Here is a 20,975-nt window from a genome sequence, read left to right on the forward strand (position 1 = left end):
CAGCTGTCACTATTTTTGAAAGAGAGTTAAGAGAATAGGATGCCACATGGAATCCCTCCCAATAAACCATTGAACCGATACAAAAAAAAATAAAAAAAAAAAAGAAAAGTACAAAACAGAACCATTTCCCATGTTGTGTTGAGGATATTTTCTTTTATCACACCCTCCTCTCTAGCTCTTAGATCTGCCTTTTTTGTTTGGGTTATTTTTGTGCTTTTTTTTTTGTTGTTTGGTTTTGGCAATGAAAATACTCGTTCGAAAACATTGACAGTGATTTCGTTCGCTTGACTATCACAAATTGTCCTTGTGTTTTGTCTGTGATTTTATATTTTTTTTTTGTTTTCTCAGTCTTCTTGGATCATTGGTTGAATTTTTTTTTCGTGTTATGTTCAATTTCTACTTTAATTTTAGTGGTGGTAGTGGTGATGGTACAACAAAAAACCCAACATGAACATTGAACATCAACATCAACTATTTGTCGAGAATTTTTATTGGATATTTATTTGTGTAGATTTCAGTAAACTATAAATGTTTTTACCTTGTGGATGTACATATGTAGTTTTTTTTGTTTTCCTTTTTTTTTGTGATAAAGAACAAGGATAATGTAGGTAATCGTGTATGGTGTAAGCTTTAAGAGGATAGCAAGGTTTTTTTGTAAGGTGTTTTTAGTAACAATGATTTTAAATGGGTTTTGTGAGATGTTTTTAATGTAACTACAACAGTAATACCATTTAAAGTTTTAAAGGTTGTTTAACACATAAGAGCAAGTAGGTACATTCCCATGAGATTTTATTAAGTATTGGACTTTGCAAAATTGAGTCAAGATGTGATAAAATTTGATGAAAAAGCCTTAAAAGTTTTTTTTTTAAACAAATTGTAAAAATCGTTATACAGCTAGTAAATTGTAAGAAGTTTACTTTAGGACGATTTAATTAAGAAATTTAAAATTCTTTTTAAATTCAGCTTCAAGCAGACAATGCCTTTAATGCCTTGCCAAAATTGATGGCACCCCACTTAAGATTTCGGATAAAGCGAAATATCTCGGAGTGATCTTGGATAAGAAACTTAACTGGGGTCCAAACATTCAAGAAAGATATAAGAAAGCCACGTTTGCACTTTACTCATGTAATAGAATTCTTGGCAGAAACTGGGGACCAAATCCTAAAATAATCATGTGGATGTATACCGCCATTGTCAGACCCATTCTGACTTATGGCAGCTTAGTCTGGTGGCAAGCTCTGGAGAAATCCACGAACTTGAAGACCCTAACCAAAGTACAAAGAACAGCATGCATTAGCACTACGGGGGTGATGAGGTCCACTCCAACCGCAGGGCTGGAAGCAATCCTTAATCTCACTCCCTTAGATCTATTTGTACAAGAATTAGCAGCAAACAGCGCCCTACGACTCAGTCAAACCAACATTTGGAATACTTGTCAAAACGGCCATACCACGATCCTTTCTAACTACGTTGGCAACAACGTAAGTACAGATTACATGACCCCTTACTTAGACTTCAACAAGTCTTTTAATGTCAGTTTCCCTAACAGACAAGATTGGGAAAACAGTGTACCTTTCTCAAATGAGTCGACTATCACCATCTTTACTGATGGTTCGAAAATGAACACTGGGGTTGGTGCAGGTTTTTACTCAGAAAACCTTAACCTTGCCAGTTCTTTCAGGCTCCCCGATCACAGCAGTGTCTTCCAAGCCGAGATATTGGCAGTGAAAAATGCTGCTAAACAAATATCCATTATGCCGATATCACCTGCTGACATCACCTTTTTCATTGATAGCCAAGCGGCAATAAAAGCGATTTCTGCCACATTAATCAAGTCAAAGCTTGTTTCTTGCTGTCGCGAAGAGCTTAGGGTTCTTGGTATGCAGCATAATGTAAGACTCTGCTGGGTTCCCGGCCACAGTGATGTGTTCGGCAACGAAAAAGCGGATGAGCTTTCAAGAGAGGGCTCAGCTCTTGATCCCTCTCTCATAGACCATAACATCAGAATCCCACAATGTGAAATAAAACGAAATATCGTCAACAATATTTCACAAAAAACCAATGAAAGATGGAACCTCCTAGAAACCTGCGGTCACACCAGGAAACTATGGCCGAACTTCGACGAGAAAAAATCAAATAAGATCTTACTACTCAGTAAACCTTCCTTAAGATCCCTAATAGGCATCTTAACGGGACATAACCTACTAGGATACCACAAAAAGAAAATGGGGCTTAGTACGGATGATCTATGCAGAGGCTGCGGCAATGAGGACGAACAGGAAAACACTGTTCACTTCCTCTGTCACTGCCCAGCACTCTGTCGCACTAGGAAAAAATTCTTAGGAAACTACTTCTTTAATGAATTAGAAGAACTATCGGAACTTTTAGGCAATAGCCTACTGAACTTTGTAAAGTCCTCCAAATGGCTCGAACAACCATAGCATTCATAGGTTATCACTTTTTCATGAAGTTACAATACTTCAGGGTATCACAAGGGATCTACATTGATCTAAGTGTGACGGTAACAAGATCAACTGTCAGCCCATTTAACCTAACCTAACCTAACCTAATGCCTTGCCACAAATCAGTCTTTTGCAAATCAAATTCACCTTCTGAAAATTAAATGCATTTCAATAAATTCAAATCATTTTCTCGAATCCCAATGACCTTGAATCTTCGCGATTCGATAGATATAAATCTTATACAGGGTGATTCAGGAGTAATGTGCCAAAAAGCTAGAGCGTGGTAGGATGGGTCGAGACAAGAAAAAAAATCGAATGGGAAAGGGGGTTAATGTTTTATAAATTAATTTATCAACAAGTCCAGCCACCAAAATATAAAAAATAAAGAGGTTTCTGTAAGTAGTTTTGGTTTTTTGTTAATTTCTCGAAAATAACAAGATATTTTGTCTCGACCCAACCTACACGTTTTAGCTTTTTGGCACATTACTCCTGATTCACCCTGTATAAGCATTAAAGACTTTCAATTTTATTATTTTATTTTGTTTTTGAACGTTAATTCGGCTGGATTAACAAATTTGGCTTAGCTCGTCAGGTTTCTGAACTCCACTTTGTTCAGTTTTGATTTGCCTTCAATATTCGGTTTAGATAAAATAAAAACAAAAATTACTTAAAATTGAAAAATTTCGAAGTGGAAAATTATTTAAAAAAATAATTGTATTTAAATGTTGTAAGAAATGTACAAAAAATATATAATTTGATTTTTAAACAAAAAAAAATCTTAAAACGAAAACGAGTTTTTGATTCTGTATAAAAATCAATTGAGCGGTTTAAGAAATCAAGATTTTTTTTTTTCAATTTCAAAAGTACGACATTTTTTGTGGTAGTACACAAAAAATTGTTTTTAAAACAGTTTAATATTTTAAAAACTTTCATTATCAAGGCAAATCGCTTTTGTTGTTTGGGCTGTATAGTCGCAAAATGGTTAAAAAATTGGATTTTGAAAATTTCTAAGTACATTTTATTCAAATTATTATTTTTGAGAAAAATTTAAAATTGAAGTACCTACACAGGTTCCGTTAGAAAGAAATCGGCAAAGAATACACAAAATAACATTTCAATTTTTGTATATACATAATTGTTTAGCCATTAAAAAATAACCGTCAATATCATGAAAACAACAAAATTGACGGTTGTATTTAACTGGGTAAGCAGGGATTAAAAAAAAAATTTTTAAATATTTTCGTGACACCCTAATGTACCTACATGTCCTGTCGACCTTTTTGAATTTTATATCGTAAGGTCATAGTTGGTGGCCAATTTTATTTATAATACATAACCTATCGAAAAAAGTACGTATACGCCACAGTGAACAATTATTTAGGAAGTGTCTGATAGTTTCTTCAAGGTGCAAGGTTTTTTTTTTTAATTAATTTTTTTTAGTTTGTTACATTGACTTTGTTCGCTATACAACATTAAAATTATAAAAAATAGTTGGGAAGGTGTACTCATCATAAATCAACAATTTATTTAATTTGCATCTGTCTTCCAAAAACCTCTCCTACTAAAGTTTTTTTTTATAAAAATTTTACTCTTTTGAATATGTATACAAATTTGTTTGTTCCAAATTATAGTTTAATATTGTGCTTTTACGTCTCTTATTAAATAAAGTTCTTTAAAGAAAGAAAGTTAATTTATTATTTTGATTTTCATACCTATTTAAAAAGAAACACTTCACAAACTGAAGGTATTTAAAATCGTTGAGATCCAAAAAATAATAAAATGACAAAGAATTTTGAAATACATAGTTCTTTTTTGGTACAATATCGAAGAGGTCAATGTCATTGAAAATAAACGTGGCTAATGTCTATTGACGTTCTATCATTGAAAGTATCGGAAGCAATTAATCATTAATTGCTATACTGGCCTCGTTTTTATCAAATTCCCGTCCCAATAACTTTTCACTCTCTCTCTTTTCAATGTCAATCGCGAGTTAATAACCAACCTTAATCGATTATTTCCTCAAAAGATCGTCACAAAAGCAAAGAATTGAAAATGCTTTCATTTTATTGTATTAATTGATTCTATTTTAAAAACCCACAAAATAAAATTCAAAGACCTACAAAACTCTAGTGTCTTTTCATTGTTGACAAAAAAAAAAAAACAAAAAAACCACCACATGGCGTCAGTTGGTAATTAGCTTAGCGAAAATCACATGTTTAATTTTTTTTTCGCTAAGTGCTACCTCACTCATTCAAATCTCTTTTACACTACGAAGAGAAAAACGTAAAAACTATTTAAAAAAAAAGCAGCAACAACAACAAAAAATTGTAACAATTCGAAAAATTCAAACAACTCATGAAATGCTTTCCGCCTTCTTTTGATGTCAAGCACATGTATCGAAGAAACGAAACGAATTGAGGCCAAATTAAGTGCTCCCTATAAAACAAATAAAAAATGCTTCACCCTGACATTGGCCATGAAAATCTATTAAACATTTAAGGCATTTTTTTTTTTTTTAAGAATTTGAACCTGTCAATTTGTTGAAGCAAAGGAATTTTTTTTTGTCAGTTACATTTCTATAAAAATCAAAAAATAGAAATTATTTAATAACCTTTACTGACAAATCGATTTAAAAAAAATCAACTTGATTCCTTCGAGCCGGATTTGAACCAGCGACCTATGGATGTCTACGATATTTTTTGTTTAATTCCTCTACAGTCCACCGCTCTACCAACTGAGCTATCGAAGGTGTTGCAGAAAGTGCTCCAAATAAATAAGACAAAGCGCAAGAAGCTTTGAGAGCTTTCTTGTTTATATGAAAAAGTTCTACAGGAAAGCTTAACTTTCACAACTTATAGAACTTTTCTGCGTGTGGGGAAATTCAGTTTAGAGCTTACGAGAGTTGGAGCGAGCTTTTCATGTGGTTACTTTGTCAACCAACTATCAACACCTTCGATAGCTCAGTTGGTAGAGCGGTGGACTGTAGAGGAATACAAATCATAGACATCCATAGGTCGCTGGTTCAAATCCGGCTCGAAGGAGACACATAGTGATTTTTTTTTTTAATTTTTATTATGAAGGAAAATTAACCTAACAATTGTCTTTCTGCTTTGTTGCATTAATGAGCACACCATTTCTGTAGAATGTTTGCAGTCCTGCGTAAGTAAAACTTTCAGCATTCACTGAATGTTCATAAACGTCAGACAAAAAAAAAATAAAAAGTTACCACAGAATGAAGTTTTTCTTTAATAAGGGTTCAGCAAAAATATAGTACATAGTTCCTTTTTACAGTTCCCGAAAATATTGTTTTTAATCACACAGACATTTTGTAAACAGTGTTACATTAGGGTGGCGCAAAAAAATACTTTCTTCTACTTTTAATAAAATTATCAATTGAAAAAAATATTTTTAATTAGGATGTTCAAAAAAGTTTTTTTGCGTTTCTGAAAAAAATTAGTTTTAGTGCCCAGAAAGTTTGTTTTGTGCGTTTTTTTTTTTTGGTACAGTACAAAATTAATTAAATCGATTTTAATTTAATTCAGAGACTCCCATGTTTTGGGAATCCGTTATATTTTTGGATGTATCCAAGTTGAACATTGATACATACAAAAATATAACGGATTCCCAAAACTCGCAGGATTTATTTAAATATTTTTTGGCAAAATTTGGTTAACCGGTAGTGTTTTGGAATTTCACTGCCATATTTGGGGCACTTGTTTGGATTTTTTGGTTGCAATTCTCTTTAAAAACTTCAAGTTTTTCCCTATCAAAAAACGATATCGTCCTGTTTCTTTTCATAATTTCGGTTGACCCGTATTTTTTTATGATACTTCAAACAGGGAATAAACTTATATTTAACTTTGCACCGATTTCTTTGTACGATAAACCATCTTCGTGCAAAATTATAGCTTTGTTTTTAACACATCTACTCAACTTCTTAGACTTTTGCGAAATTTCCATTTTTGTTTTATTTTCCAAGGCCGAGAACCTTGATTTATAGGTCGAAGAACTTTAATTAACTTTTTTTGTATGAAATAGCCTTCGGTACTTTAATAAGGGCTTTTATTCAAAGATCAATGAGTTTTGCCAATACTATTTTGATGTACACCAGAAGGTGTGGTTTTGTTCGGTTGTTAAGATAAAAATACATTTTCGAAAAAAAAAACCGTTACAATAGCATAAAATCTAAAAAAAATTAAATTACCAATACTTTTTTTACCCACTGTACATATTCAAAAAAAAGACTTGTGATGTTATTTCAAAATTTACTTCTCTAGAGATGTTAAACACCTATTCAAAAGATTAACAATAACTGAGGAGATGAACGCGTTTTTTCTTTGAACAAAAAACGAATTTTGTATCGTTTTAAAATAATTCCTGTTTGAACAGCTGATCCTGTGTCCTAGATCCCCTACTTATACATAACTGTTTAAGAAAAATAAATTTTTATTGTTGATGTTAGTTGGCTTTTGCTTTTTTTATCATCTAAGTCCTCTTTTTTTAACGGTTCGAGAGTAAAAACTTCTCTTTTTAATAAGGTCACAGATGGACACAAGTTGTTGCATGCACGAATTTTTCAAATTCTGGTGTATTTGGGAAATCATAGGCCTTACTTCGCTGTCCCATACAATAATTCCTCAGCAAAATCAACATAATTTCATTTTGTCCAAATCACCTAGGTACTTCTTTTTAAAATTTTGATTTGAATAGACCATAGCTCAGATATATCTGCTAGATTTTCAGATACACCTGCACCTAAATAAGATAACGAAACTTGTTGTAATAGCCTTAAGCCATTAATAACTCCTTCAACAGGTTCGAAAAAAGAAACAACGCAGCAAATCTTCGAACATAGTGCAACGCAACAAACGCGACCAACGCACTCCACTCGACATGCCAACCACCGATCCGGGTTCTGATTTGTTTTTCTCCACCGACGACGAAATCTTTGCCGATGGCGATGCGGGAGGAATATTCAGTACAGTTCCCAGATCACGACGATATCTCCTTCAATCAGACCTGCAACGTCGATATATCGATACAATTTGTGATGGTGCTCCAACACCAATTCAACGAATGCCTCCCGAATTAATAGTTACACCAGCAAAACAAGGATCTTCGGCCAATAACAACAATAGAATACCAAGAACCCCTGAGAAGCCAAAAACAAGTCAATTGCTATCGACAGATTTCCCACCAGTTGCTGGGAGTCTTACGAGAAGAACAAACTCTTGGCATAATTTACATAGTGGCGGAAAGTATATACCTAAATTAAGGTAAGTTCAGTCAAATTGAATGTAGTTGTTTCATTGAAAATTTGTTCTAGGGTCCAAAATGTTGGACAAACCCAAAGAAGTCCCAATGAAGATATATTCTCTTTGAAGAAGAAAATATGGACTGGTTGTTCACCAGAGGTAGGCTGTTGTGGAGAAAGATCACGTCCTTTATCATGGGCAATCCCACCAATTCATCGGAATAAAGAGAAACACAAGGAACTTGACGAACATGAAGCTCTATTTGCGTAAGATTTTAGTGAATTTGTTTTGAAAATTACTAAAAATTGTTTTTTTTTTTCAGTGCCTGTTCTCAAAAACTAGTAGCTTGGCAGCAAGAAACAGTCGCTTACAGTCATAGGAATAAATTGAACCTGAATTTAGTGAATCCCGAGTTGTCTGGCGAAAAGGTCGTCACTCAAAGGCCAAAGAAAACCGCCAAATCTTCAACAAAACTCGAGATAGACCTAAAAGTTCGCAAGAAAAAGTGAGTTTTTCTCTCCAATCTCGTGGAGGACTTTTAATTTATAGTTCTTCCATATTTTTTGTTTCATTTCATTTTATTTCTTTAATTTATTACAACAGAAATAACACTTTAGTTCATATAGCATTATTTGCATTAAAAAAAAATATAGTAGAAACATTTTAGAACAAAAATCTAAGTTTTTTGTCGACATGTGTTCTAATAATCCGTCAAATCAAATTCTGTTAACCGATATTCAGCATTCTAATCAATTCTCTGGTGGAATTTCCAAAACATTTTGAAATGTGTACTCCCCTTCGCTATAAAGTCTCTTACACATAATATAAAAAATCATATTTTAACTACTTCAGTTTTCCCTAGTGCGTAGAAGTCGTCAATAATTCATTCTATTTTCAAAAATAATCGAATCCATATGAAATGTGATGATTTTGACCTATTAGCATACTTCCTTGCCTTTCAAAAATAACTAAAATACTATAAAAAAGCAAATTGTATGTTACATTGATAATAATAACCTCTTCACACCTTTTCAATCGGGATTCCGTAGGCATCATAGCTGCAATACAGTGTTGCTAGAAATAACGGATGAAATTCGTGAACATTTTGTTAAGAATAAACTTACGTTCCTGGGTCTATTAGACTTTTCAAACGCATTTAACTCCATTGATTTTAAGATATGTATGTACTTCATAGCAATCTTATATATCACAATATGGATTCAGTTCATCCGCAGCATTACTTATGCTCAATTTTTTGTCTGGTGGGACACAAGGTTGAACAAAAGCTGGTTTTCAGGTCTTTTACTTTCATCCTCGGGAATTCCCCAAGGATCTATAGTAGCTATTGCTATTCCCGCTCTTTATCCACGATATCACTATAAATTTTAAATTTGTTGACATACACATATACAATACATATACTGACGATTTCCAAATTTATATTTCGCGAACAATTGTACTTCTGACGGATGCGGTGAGTAGGCTGAATCACGACCTCGAAAATATTTCGATTTGGACTAGACAAATACTACTAACACTCAATCTAGACAAATCGCAATGTTTAGTTCTCTCTAAATCTTCGTATATTTTTTCATGCTAAACAACCACACATGTAGTTCTTTTATGTAAAAAATTTCGTATTCTAAAAGTCATAATCAATAGTGAGTTATTTGCCTCTGATCATATAAACTCTGCCATAGGTAAAGATTACGGTGCCTTTCGGAAACTTTGTTCTAGCAGTAGCTTAATTCATCAAAATATTCGTCTTATTATTAAGTCTTAACTACATTGGGTCAAAAAGTGAAATAGTACAAAAGAGAAAATTTTGAAATGTATTTTTGTATAGATTTTTGGGCTGAACAATGAAAACAAATGATGCAGAAAGCTCAAACAATTTTGTTTTCTTTTTTTACTGTTGATTGCATCAGTAATTTTATTAATGATGGCACAGTAAAAAAAGGGAACGACATCAGTAAAACGAAATGGAATTTTCAGTAAACTGTTCAGTAAAATAAAATTTCATCAGTAAAATTTATAAAATGAATTTGTGAATAAAATTTAATGCATTAATTCTTTATGAAAAAATTAGTGGAAAAATGTTTTCAATTTCATTCATCAAAAATTTCCTCAAAATAAAAGATTAAAGTATTCAATATAGCAAAACAAAATTTTTACTGATGAATTTTACTGAAAGCTATTACTGAGCCCTAGACCAACTGCGCTGACGAAAAAAAAATATTTTCACTCTTGTACTTTTGAAAAAAGTGGCCAATTATGCCTATAGCCGTCACAACTTTCTCAAAATGCTATTCTCAGATAAATCTATAGCCGCCGGAAAAATTTGATCACATCTGGGATGTACAAACAATTCTTGGCTGTTCCATCCAAACATATGGAGGGCTCAGAGCTGAAGTGAACCAAGTCACAAAAAGTGAATTCAGAGATATAACGAGTTAAAGTAAATACGTTTCCATTGATTCTTATGCTGAATATTTTTTTCGAACAAATGACAATTTGAATCGAAACACTTTTGGATCAAAGTAATGAAAGACGTTTGTAGAGTCAAACCTTGCGCAGATTTTGGGACTAGATTTTTTTTTTCAGCTGTGAAAGCTCCTTTTTGTAATCTTGCTATCATTATAATAAAAAATATTTGCGTTTCATGTTACTGGTTTGTTTTCAACATAGTCAGTTTTATGAAGATCCTGATGAAATTAGGGTACAGATCTAAGAGTGTTAATTGAAATTAAAACTCATTGCTTCAAATAGGCTAGATGGTCCTGTGCCTCACGACGTTTTTCTAGAGATTGCAAGTTTAATAATTTGTAGACGTTCTTGAAATGGAGGCAACTTAAAATTGTCAACCTATTGAATTCCTCTAAAGGCAAAACGGAGAACTCTTAAGGGCCCAACCCATAGAATCGAAGCGTCGAAGTTTTTGACTGACAGCTCGATAAAATACACACGTTCTTATGGGAAGTCCGTCTCCGTCCGATCCGTCGCTTATGGGTCGCTTCCCCTAAGAACGTGTGTATTTTATTTTAAAACTTCGACGCAACGGATTCTATGGGTTTGGCCCTTTAGTGTTATTGCCTCTATTCTCTTAATTTATGTATTTTGTGATAAGGGGACTACACTTGGCAGGCATTATCAAAAAGAGGTCGTAAAAACGTTGTTGTATAGAAAGATTTCGTGAGATAGTCTAACCGCCATTTGAGTCTTTTAGAGAGCTCTGCATGGTTGGGAGGAAAAGAGGATCTTTTAGTTAAGACAAGATTGTGACCTAAAATTAGGTAGATTGTTTTCCTCTATATTAAGAAAGTAGTTGTTAAACTTACTGGCTGCATCATGTTGGTTGTTGTAAATAGTGTTATTGATACACAGCTCAAATGAATTTTTTCTTGATAATTTTACTTAGTTTGATGCATTTTACTTAGTTTGTTTTTCAATTTATTTGCATTCAATAGTCTTGTGAAAATCCATTTCATTAATCTTATATTCTTCCATTTTAGAAGCAACTTTATGAAGATCACTGAGACCTCACGAATCATCAATTGCTTTGCCAAAGCAAGTTCCCAGAATACCATTGCCTCGCGGAAAACAGCAATGCCATTTACCCCAAATGCCAGTCTAACCCTAGCTCCCCTAACAACTTCATCTAAACAATTCGTTCCAAAGAAATTCAAAACCGGAGGCTTAGTTGCCACCGCTGTTCAAACAGGAAAGAAATCTAAACGTCAACGGTCTTCCTTGGTCAGCATAAACAAACCAATTGAGATTCCATTGGCAGAGGCAACGACAGCGCCTGGTCAACTTGAGAATGAGAAATCATTCGCTCGCAAAGTTCGGACCAAATTAAAGAAGAAAAAATCAGTTACATCATTAAAGGGCGGCAAATCATGATCGCCGAGTTAAGAGGACTCTTATCACGAGTTCTGAACAAAATCAAAAAAAAAAAAAATATAAATAAAAAAAATATAAATTTGTTGTTTCTGTTTTTGTTTTGTTGCTTAATTTAGAGAAATTATTGTTTTTTTCTACTCGAGAAATATAAATTGAAATAAATTGAATGATGTTGATTTTGTTCTTATCAAGAATTTTTGTTTTATTGGTAAGTAAAATTGTGTAAACAGAAATGAGAAGAAATTTGCAGTTGGGAAAAAATCAATTTCAAGAGACTTTTTGTTGGAGTTTTTTTTTTTTTCAAGTGACAGATGATAAAAAGTTATGAATTAAAACTCACCGAGTTTTTTGTATCAGTTGTTTTTATTTATTTGTTGAAATTAAATAATTTATTTGATTTTGTAAACAATTTTTTTTTAAGTTTTGTTTTTATTTTGTGTTTTGTTTAGGGGAAACACAAGCAAAATAACAGAAGATAAACAACAAGAACAACACCACTCTCTTGCACTTGCACGGAAATATACGAAAATTCCTTCAGATATATTTTGCAAAAAAGACAGATGAGTGACAGTTTGAGAAGATGTGTGGGATGGGAATTTTTTTTAATTTGACATAACCTAAACAAAAAAAGGGAAATTTTCGAGCTTAGAGCTTTGAAGTTTTGAGAAGGAAACTGCTAGAAAAAAGCTCTTTTTTTGAAAGATATTTGAAATGGGATGTGTTCAAAAAGTGTGATAGGTTTTGAAGTAAGAAAAATATTTTTTTTAAGGTAGCGTGCTGACTTGTCAAAATAATCATATTTTTGACAATGGCGCATACACAGTACACATAAAAAGGTAATAGGTGTGTTTTTTATTACCACCGGGCTTAAATGGTTAAAAAAAACGCCTCTGGGCTTAGCGAGAAAAATCGGCAGCACTGCATACTAAATGTTCCGAAATCAGCTGACACAAAAAAATATAAAGTTGTCTTATTTTTTGCTTTTGGGGTTTCTTGTGTGTTTTTGAAAAAAAAAGTTCAACTAAAGGCTTAACTACATACACCACTTTTTGAAAAAGTACAAAAGTGAAAATATTTTTTTTCTGGCTACCGCAATTGTTTTGTGAAAAAGAGTATACAAATTGTTTATTAGACCAAAAAATAAGCTTTCTGCATCATTTGTTTAAATTTTTCAGGCCGAAAAACTATACAAAAATGCGTTTGAAAATTTTCACTTTTGTACTTTTTCACTTTTTGAGCCAATGTAGTTAAGCCTTAACTATTAACACACTGTTGTGCCCAATCACGTTCCACTTTTACATTTTCTAGGAACAAACGTCAAAAAGAGGAACAATTTAGCAATGAACCTGTACTACCCTCAGAAAATTCAATTCCCTTCGTGAGCATCTTCCCCCTTCACTCCTCATCCCTCTTGCCTACAAACTCACTGCTTAGGCGATTGAAAAATCACCGTGTAGACAGGTACTAACGCTTTAGAAAAAAAAACATTGCATTTTTATGTGACGTTTCAATTAGCTCCCTTTTTTCCACTCATCTTTAATATCCGAGTATGGTCTACTGGTAAGGTGCTGGCTTGGTATGCAGAGGTACGTGGGATCGATTCCTGGCCGGGTCATGTGAAAATAAAAAAATGTGTTCTTTTTCAATTTAAATAATATTCTCATCATTTCAGAACAACAGAAAAAACAAAATAGGAAAAAAATTAAAATAAATAAAATAAAAAGTAGAAAATGCAAAAAAGAAAAAATCAAAATAAAATAAAAATAATGAAATAAAATTCAATAAATTCTTTTTATTTTTTATGCATAATTCAACACCTTATTACAACTTCTATAAGGCCTTATTATAACATCCTACGCAAGTTATCCGGTTTGTGCATTAGATAAACCCTCTGCAGGAAGACCTTCGTAAGGCCATTTTTAGCTGTTTGTCACAAGCTATTAATTTGTGGATTACCTGTGAAGGAAAGTCCTATGCAATTTCAATAAAATGCGCCAAAATGATTTGCATAAGATCTGTCCTTCTTCTAATGCAAGCCAAAAAATAGCTTGCATTGACCCTTATGAAAGCTAAATTGTTACTTGGGTGAAACAAATAAAAATAAATCTAATACAACTTGGAGACAAAAACCAAAATCATGTATCAGAAAACAAGTTTAAAAGTAAAAACAAAACAAATTTAATTTCGTTAAAGATTTCACGAAATTTTGTATGGAAAATTTAGTTTCGCATCAGCTGCGTACTAGGCTTAAACAGAAAATTTGTTTTTGTTTTAATTTATAAAATGTCATTTTAAAAAATTATAAATTGAAAAATAACAAATTTTCTTCGTGTTTTTTCTCGAAAAATGGTCAATAAAGCCATTACAATGACCTAAAAAGTGAAAAAGTGGGAAATTTACAAAAGTAAAAATGTTTTATTTCTTTGTAGGGCTATTCGTTTTCTAAGGGCCAGTTGTACAAATATTTAATCCGTGGATCAGCAATTTTTATCTTTTGAAATCGGTAGCAAGGCTGAAGTTTAGCACTGGTTCAAGGTTCATATATGAAGAAATAGACACATTCATGCTTGAACCGACGTTGAAACGCAGCTAATCTACCGAAATCGGTGGGTTAAATTCCTGAACCAAGGCTGCCCAACTAACATTTCAGCTTCGATTAAGGTTTTACAAAAGCTACTTTTCAGCTTCTTTTAAACTTTAGTAAGGTTGTTGGGCATGGAAAAAGGAGAACGTTATACAAGTTTGATCCTCTATAAGAAGTTTAAACGAAGCTTTACCGAAGCTCTACCGAAGCTTTGAGATTTGACAGATATCTTCGGAACAGCTTGTATAGTTCTTTAATACATGTCTTATCGAAATTAAAAAAACATCTACAAAAACAAAAAAGAATTCTTTTTTAACTGGTTTTTATTTGTTTTTAAATCATGAATTTTATTTTTTTATTTGAAATTATATATATTATTCCATTAGTTTTTAGTCTATCTATTAATAATAATTTTAAAATTATATAATTTTTTTACCACACCCAGGAATCGAACTTCGTATCTGCTTGGTGGCAGTCCGCCACTCTACCCACTCGGCTATCCTAGTATATTCATTAATGAAGTCAAAAACTTAATCAGTTCAAACATCAGAAATGTCATAACAAAAAATGTCCGAGCTAAATTATTCAATGTCAAAACCAAAAAGTGTCCCAGCTATATTATTCATTATCAAAACCAAAATCAAATTCTTTCTTTAAAACTTTTATAAATTCATTAAACAGGCCTTTTCGAAAACAAGCTTTTTTCGTTTAAGTTTCTTTAACAGTATTTAAACAACTTATTAGAAGTTGTTAAACAAGTTCGAACTTGTATAAGAAATTAAATTCTGAAGCAAGCTCAATACAAGCTGTATAAAAAGTAGTACCTGCGAGATCTCAAATTATAGAAGCTGTTGTGCTAGTTGGGTGATCCACGATTGTACAACTGGCACTAAAAAAAATTTACAAAAATTGTTTTTTTTTTTAACCAAAAAATAAGCTTCTTCCATCATTATTTTTAATTTTGTGGTCGGAAAAACTGTCACAAAATGAGTTTGAAAATTTTCACTTTTTGACTTTTTGCAAAAAGTGGCCGTTGTAGTTATAACTTAAAGCCATAACTACAATGACCTAAGAAGTGAAAAAGTGGGAAATTTACAAAAGTAAAAATTTTGTACTAGCACTATTTGTTTTTGGAAAAAACTATAAAAATTATTTTTTAAACCAAAAAAAAAGCTTTCTGCATCATTATTTTTAATTTTGTGTTCGGAAAAACTGTCACAAAATTAAGAATTACGGTAGCTGACAATTTGGTCGCCAAATTGTGATGTTTTGACAATTTGGCGACCAATGTCAGCTTGGAACATATTACCTTTTTATGTGTACTGTGGTAAAGAAATATGTGCCTAAGGATACGCTGCTAATAAATTGAAAAAAAAAATCCATCAGTTTAATCAAACCATTAATTAAACCACACTCTTTTTGAACACATCCTATTCACCCGAATGTGCACACGCCCTTATCTGCAATAATCCCTCTATCTACACTACCGCCACCATCTCCACTCACCAATAAACTACCATAAAAAAATATTCGCATTTCTCTCTTCTGTCATTTTGTACCTAAAAAATTAAATAAAAAAAAAAAGTTCAACAAACTTGAATTGAATGGCGTCCGAACCGAAACCTTCGTGTGCATAAGCAGCGGCTCTATAAAAAAAAAAATAAATCCGACATATTTTATACTAAATATTCCGTTATTTTATTAAAAAAAAAAAAAAAAAACAAACGCTTACCAAAAATAACCTCTTAATAAATAGATAAATAATCTAATTTGAACAAAAAAAAAAGTACTACAAGAAAAGAACATTCGTGAAAAGAAGAAGAAAAAAATAGAAATTTGGAAAAGAAAAAAAAAACCGCTTCAACTTTGACTTTTTTCTTCATAATTTTTTTTTTACAATTTTTCCGCTCATTTTTATATCAAAATAACAAGAAAAACGCCAAGTACCGTTTTTCACATGTGTTTTTAAGTTATTTCTTTTTCTTATGAAATAGTTTTTTTTTTTTGTTGAGTGAACAAAAAAATTCCATTTTGCAAATGATTTGTCTCTAAAAATATTTGGCCCCCTCCAACAACAACAACAATTTTCTTTTTCTCCTCCATTTCTCTTGCTTGTCGGTGCGTGTGTCCTCATCTCATTCATCGTCGTTTGTCATTTTTTTTTTGTCGTAATTTCCCTTCGACTTCCTCTCTTGTGTCAAACAAACAAACCTAAAAATAAAAAAAAAAAATGAAGAACTCCCGCTTTGATGATTTAAAATCTCCAAAAAAACTCTCCTCCTCTTCGTCGTCCCCCTCACTCGATGAGAATTCGAAAAAAATACAAAAACTTCGAATTAAATTAAACAAAAGCAAAAACATGTCGAAGTCGTCGAAAACGTCATCAAAAACACTAACACTACCACAAATCGATATGAAATCGGTGCGTGTCCTTGTTGAAAGGACAAAATTTAATGTTATGTTTAATCACAAACTTGTCGGTCATAAGAATTCCCCAAAATCTCCAAAAACCTCTAAATTATCATTGTCATCTTCGAAATCGTCACCTACAATCAGTCGTTTAGAATTGAAAAAAAGTCCACTCAAAAAGCTATCAAATACAAAAACCGTGGCGCCTTTAGCGTCATCGACGCCTCAAAGAGTTGATTCTGTTGTTGTACAAAAGAAATCAACAACAACAACAACACCAAATCAACCAACTATCGATGGAATTTTTAAGATTCGTAAATGTTGCATTAAATTACCCAAAGATAAGAATCTCTTGCAAATGCAACAGAATCAAATTCCTTATCCTGTTAAACTTATTGTTCACCACAAAAGTCGTGGCAGGCCAAGAAAGTTCCCGGCGATTCTGCCGAATGATGGGAATAACTCGCTTATGGTTGACAGTCCTTTAGTCACCTCCTCCGGACAAAAGCGTAAATCGTCTGAAAAGTCGCCAAGTTTATCACCGCCAAAACGCAAGATAAAGAAAGGCAATGAGTTCTTTATTAAAATTGGAGCTTTGACGAGAACTCCATCACCTCGCCGGAAACCGGCTTCGAACAGTTGTAGTCCTGAGGAGAAACCTCCTCAGAATAGTAAACAACGTCGTAAGGTTGATAAAAAGCTAAACAAGAAGGCTCTAACATCGACAAATCTGGCTCCATTGAGACAAAAGTTCGGCAGTCGGTATTTCAAGTCGTTTGTGAAAATCAAGCGAATTGGTCCGAATTGGGAAACTTGCCCAACGCCGCCAAAGATTGACACAACACCTTTCCAAAAGAAAAAGAACGGAAAGAATCTCTCCGTGTCATTTCTGGAGACTGTCGAGATCTTTGGTGAATCATCGGATGATGATGATTGGTTTGATGCAGATCCAAAGAATTCGAAACGAACAATACCATTGGATAACCTGTTTGATTCTTTGAAGGCAACGAGTACGAGTACTCCGAGTATTAAGAATAACTCTGGTAGTATTCTTAAGAGTAGTATTCTTGATCGGAAAGAGAAGAGTTCTTTTAGTCCATTGAAGGAGCATGAAAGTCCGAGGAAGGAGCAATTGAAGTTGGCTAATGAGAGTTTTGTGCGACGCAGTTTGGACACACAGATGCAAGATGATGAAGAACGAGATATTGGTGAAGGTGAGTTTTCTTGTTCTTTTCATTTACTTTACTTTATTTAACTTTTTTTGTTTTGATATTTTAATTAGGAAAAATGGTCGAAGTTTTCTCTGGGAAGTGCTTTTTCCTTTCTTTTTCTTCTCGATTTTACTCTTGTCGTATTTGTGATTTATTGATTTTTCTTGCTTTTATTATAAAAAAAAAGCTTTAAATTGGAACAAGGTGACAAGGATGAAAAACATAAAAAATAAACAAATTAATGGGGAGTAAAGGATAAGGATGCTGTGAATGGTTTACTTTCATTCGTTTTGGTTCTCTTCTTCTTCTTCTTCTTCTTTTTTTCCTTTCCTTTTTTGTGTCATATTTAAGTTAGTGGGCGATATTTGCATATTTGTGCAAGTTCCTTCTAGACAAGAAGATAGAGATTTCAACAGATGGTTGGGTCATAAAGAGGGGAGTTGGAATAACCGCGACATCGTTTTTGGTGTTGGGCGCGAATATATACTTAATGTAGATTTTTTATCCTCTTCATGGTGTCCCCAAAACACCTTGTTGTTATTTGTATTGTATTGTAGTGATGTACCTTTTCTGTAGGGTGTTTTTAGTGTAATTTTAGTTGTGCGCAGTTTATAAGTTTCTTTCAACAAGATGGGATTTTTTTTTTGTCAGGTGGGAAGTTTTTTTCTTATCAGTTATTTTTCTTTTTGTAAGTATGTAGTTCTAATTTGTTTACATTGTTTATAGTTAATGAACTACAATAGCTGGTGGACTGGTGAAAAATCAATTCAAAGAAAATGGAGAAGTTCTGTGTGGTGTTTTTGGGGGATGATAGGCCACATGGGGGAATACGAGTATTCCCAAGGTTAAACGAAATTGATAACGTAGATTTGTGTTTATGTACCCCATCAAGGCATTAAAGGCATTATTTCAATATACTTGATTGTCAGTAAAGCCGGTTTCAGTGTAAAAAAGAATAAATATATTTTTGGCGCTATATTCCACGAAGAATCAAAGCCGTCATTTGTATATGCAAATTATTTTTAAAACATAGATTTGCTGAGATAAGATGCACTTTCTCATGACAGATATGAAGGGTCCAGGAGGAAAACAGCACAAGTCCATTGCAACTCATTCCAAGAAAAACGCAGTTTAAAATATTGTTCTTCATACAACTTAGGGCCATTTGCTGATTCGAAACTTAAATAATTTATGTTGAACATAAAATCTTATAACCTACTTTTACATCTGCATAAACTGTCACATAAGGATTTATGTTAAACTTAAATGCTTAAGTTTCGATTTAGCAAACGCTTTTAGTACTAAAGGCACATCGCTCATTTATTTTATTGTTGTTTCATTAAAACACCATTACGACCAAAACAGCCGATGAGAAAAAATTGAAATTTTCTCAAACATTTTTAATTTATTTTTTTTAGCAACGTTTAAATTCGTTTTCTAAAAATAAGGATGCCATCAGATAGTGCTCAGTAAATACTAAAAGACCTCATCAAAGTGGACATATGCCGTACCACACAGTACGTTTTTTTTTTAGGGCAATGGGTGTCTCATTTAGTGGGTACTCTATATTTCTCTGTTTGTGTGATCGTCTTCTATGTGAAAAAATGATTGTGTTAATCTCTATTACCAGATTATTGAATTATTTTAAACCTTTATGAAACAATAAATTCTGAGATCTACTAGTTGACAAAAATGGTTGTCTAAAATCACCTCTGTTTCTTAAATAGTTGCACATCGGATACATAAACTATTTTATTAAATAGATAATTTGGCAGCATATTATTTTTTATTTTAAATATAAATATACATAATTAAGTACATACAAATTTGTTCTCTGATTTATTGTAAGCCATTGTAAAGTCTTATGTGAAGGACATAAAGTGCGTGAAATGGAGAAAACCATAATTTTTGGCTGATTCGGAGCGGCTACGAGGAGCTTTAACATGACAAAGTGTTGAAGTGCAATTTGTTTTATCTCTAAAATTTATACAAATAAGTTTTTAAAAATGAAATTTACGTTTATGAGTTTCATAACTCAATACAATTTTTGTATGTATATTGAGCTTGCTATTTACAATTTACTAAAGATTAACTTATTTCTAATTTAATATTTGAATTTTTTGGCACAATTGAGGTCTAACCTTATTCAATGACAATGTTATTTAATATAAATAAATATAAAACATAGATAAACTTAATTTAACAAGTCTGCTGACTTGGCCCCTCGTAATTTTCTGACCCGGATGTTCAGTTGTAAAGTTAGTTGGATTAGCGTTTACCCATGATAGTATGTAAAAGTGAAAGTGCTTCCTTGTTGTCCGCTAAAATGATATGCTCATCCAATAGTATATCTAAAGTACCACAGTACCGAGGTTGGGGATGTCGTTGTTATGTAGTCATGCTTCTCATGAGTAGATTGATGAGAAAAAAATTATTCCAAAAAGTATTTTCGCCGATTGCAACAAATACCTACTTGAACCCATTGTATAATTTTTTCTTGTTGCTATAGTATTTCTCCTTCTTTCGGTCGAAGAAAAGTCCGTTGCATATCCTCAAAAACACTTTATCAAAAAACTCTGTGTTTGTGGTTTTTAAGCAGGTTCAGCTCTATAATAGTCATAAAAAACCTCTGTTTAAAAATGCGTCCTAGAATTGGTCGACTTCCAAATTATTAAAAGATTGAGTAGAAAAAGAGGAAAAAGACGATGCCATACCTTTCCTGTGAATGCCATGCTTTCAACAAAAAACATATAATGCATTGGCGGAGGTCTTCTTTAATGAATATAGATTTTCTATATTCTTTTCAACTCGCTTCATCGGAAGTTCTAGTTTTCTATATAATTTTTTCTGAGTCAGCTGTTTTCTTGATGACTACTTTGATATAACAGCCCTGCATTAATTTGAATCTATATAAATTTTATCATTGGTGGCGTTTGTTGATATTTAAGCACTCCTTCTTATCAAAAATTCGCCGGTCGACCATAAGTGCTCAACAGCTGACTTCATCTAATGTGATTATTTGTGGTCACACTTGACTGACAATTGCGGTTGGGACATTGCGCGGGTGGTACCCAGCTGAGTGTGACACGTGCTCTAGGCGTATTTGCTGATAAATGCTTAAATTCAATTTAAATGCTCACATATGTGGTGT

The 20,975-nt window shown here is 32.7% G+C and overlaps 2 protein-coding genes and 2 non-coding genes across 9 annotated transcripts in view; 3 read left to right on the forward strand and 1 right to left on the reverse strand.

Moving 5' to 3' along the window:
* LOC129910992 (cytosolic carboxypeptidase Nna1) overlaps positions 1 to 11,678 on the forward strand; it is a 146,231-nt gene extending 134,553 nt beyond the window's left edge. For all 3 annotated transcript variants that reach the window (XM_055988616.1, XM_055988617.1, XM_055988618.1), the window contains 4 exons: positions 7,278 to 7,738; positions 7,789 to 7,983; positions 8,040 to 8,222; positions 11,230 to 11,678. In XM_055988616.1, coding sequence (XP_055844591.1) covers positions 7,278 to 7,738; positions 7,789 to 7,983; positions 8,040 to 8,222; positions 11,230 to 11,620 — 1,230 coding nt within the window. In that variant the 3' untranslated portion in view covers positions 11,621 to 11,678. The remainder of the gene's footprint in view (positions 1 to 7,277; positions 7,739 to 7,788; positions 7,984 to 8,039; positions 8,223 to 11,229) is intronic.
* On the reverse strand, positions 5,112 to 5,211 carry Trnay-gua (transfer RNA tyrosine (anticodon GUA)). Its single transcript has 2 exons — positions 5,175 to 5,211; positions 5,112 to 5,147 (listed from the first exon to the last, which is right to left on the reverse strand). It is a non-coding gene; the product is annotated as a tRNA-Tyr (tRNA).
* On the forward strand, positions 5,412 to 5,503 carry Trnay-gua (transfer RNA tyrosine (anticodon GUA)). Its single transcript is given in 2 exon segments — positions 5,412 to 5,448; positions 5,468 to 5,503. It is a non-coding gene; the product is annotated as a tRNA-Tyr (tRNA).
* A 4,106-nt stretch (positions 11,679 to 15,784) lies between the features above and the next one.
* The window catches only part of LOC129912318 (peptidyl-prolyl cis-trans isomerase G-like), a 159,788-nt gene continuing 154,597 nt past the window's right edge, over positions 15,785 to 20,975 (forward strand). For 2 of the 4 annotated variants that reach the window (XM_055990527.1, XM_055990529.1), the window contains exon 1: positions 15,785 to 17,827. In XM_055990527.1, coding sequence (XP_055846502.1) covers positions 16,435 to 17,827 — 1,393 coding nt within the window. In that variant the 5' untranslated portion in view covers positions 15,785 to 16,434. The remainder of the gene's footprint in view (positions 17,828 to 20,975) is intronic. The other 2 variants (XM_055990528.1, XM_055990530.1) reach the window with 1 other exon arrangement.

The sequence above is a fragment of the Episyrphus balteatus genome, chromosome 2, assembly GCF_945859705.1.
Source record: "Episyrphus balteatus chromosome 2, idEpiBalt1.1, whole genome shotgun sequence".
NCBI classification, from domain to species: Eukaryota; Metazoa; Arthropoda; class Insecta; order Diptera; family Syrphidae; genus Episyrphus; species Episyrphus balteatus.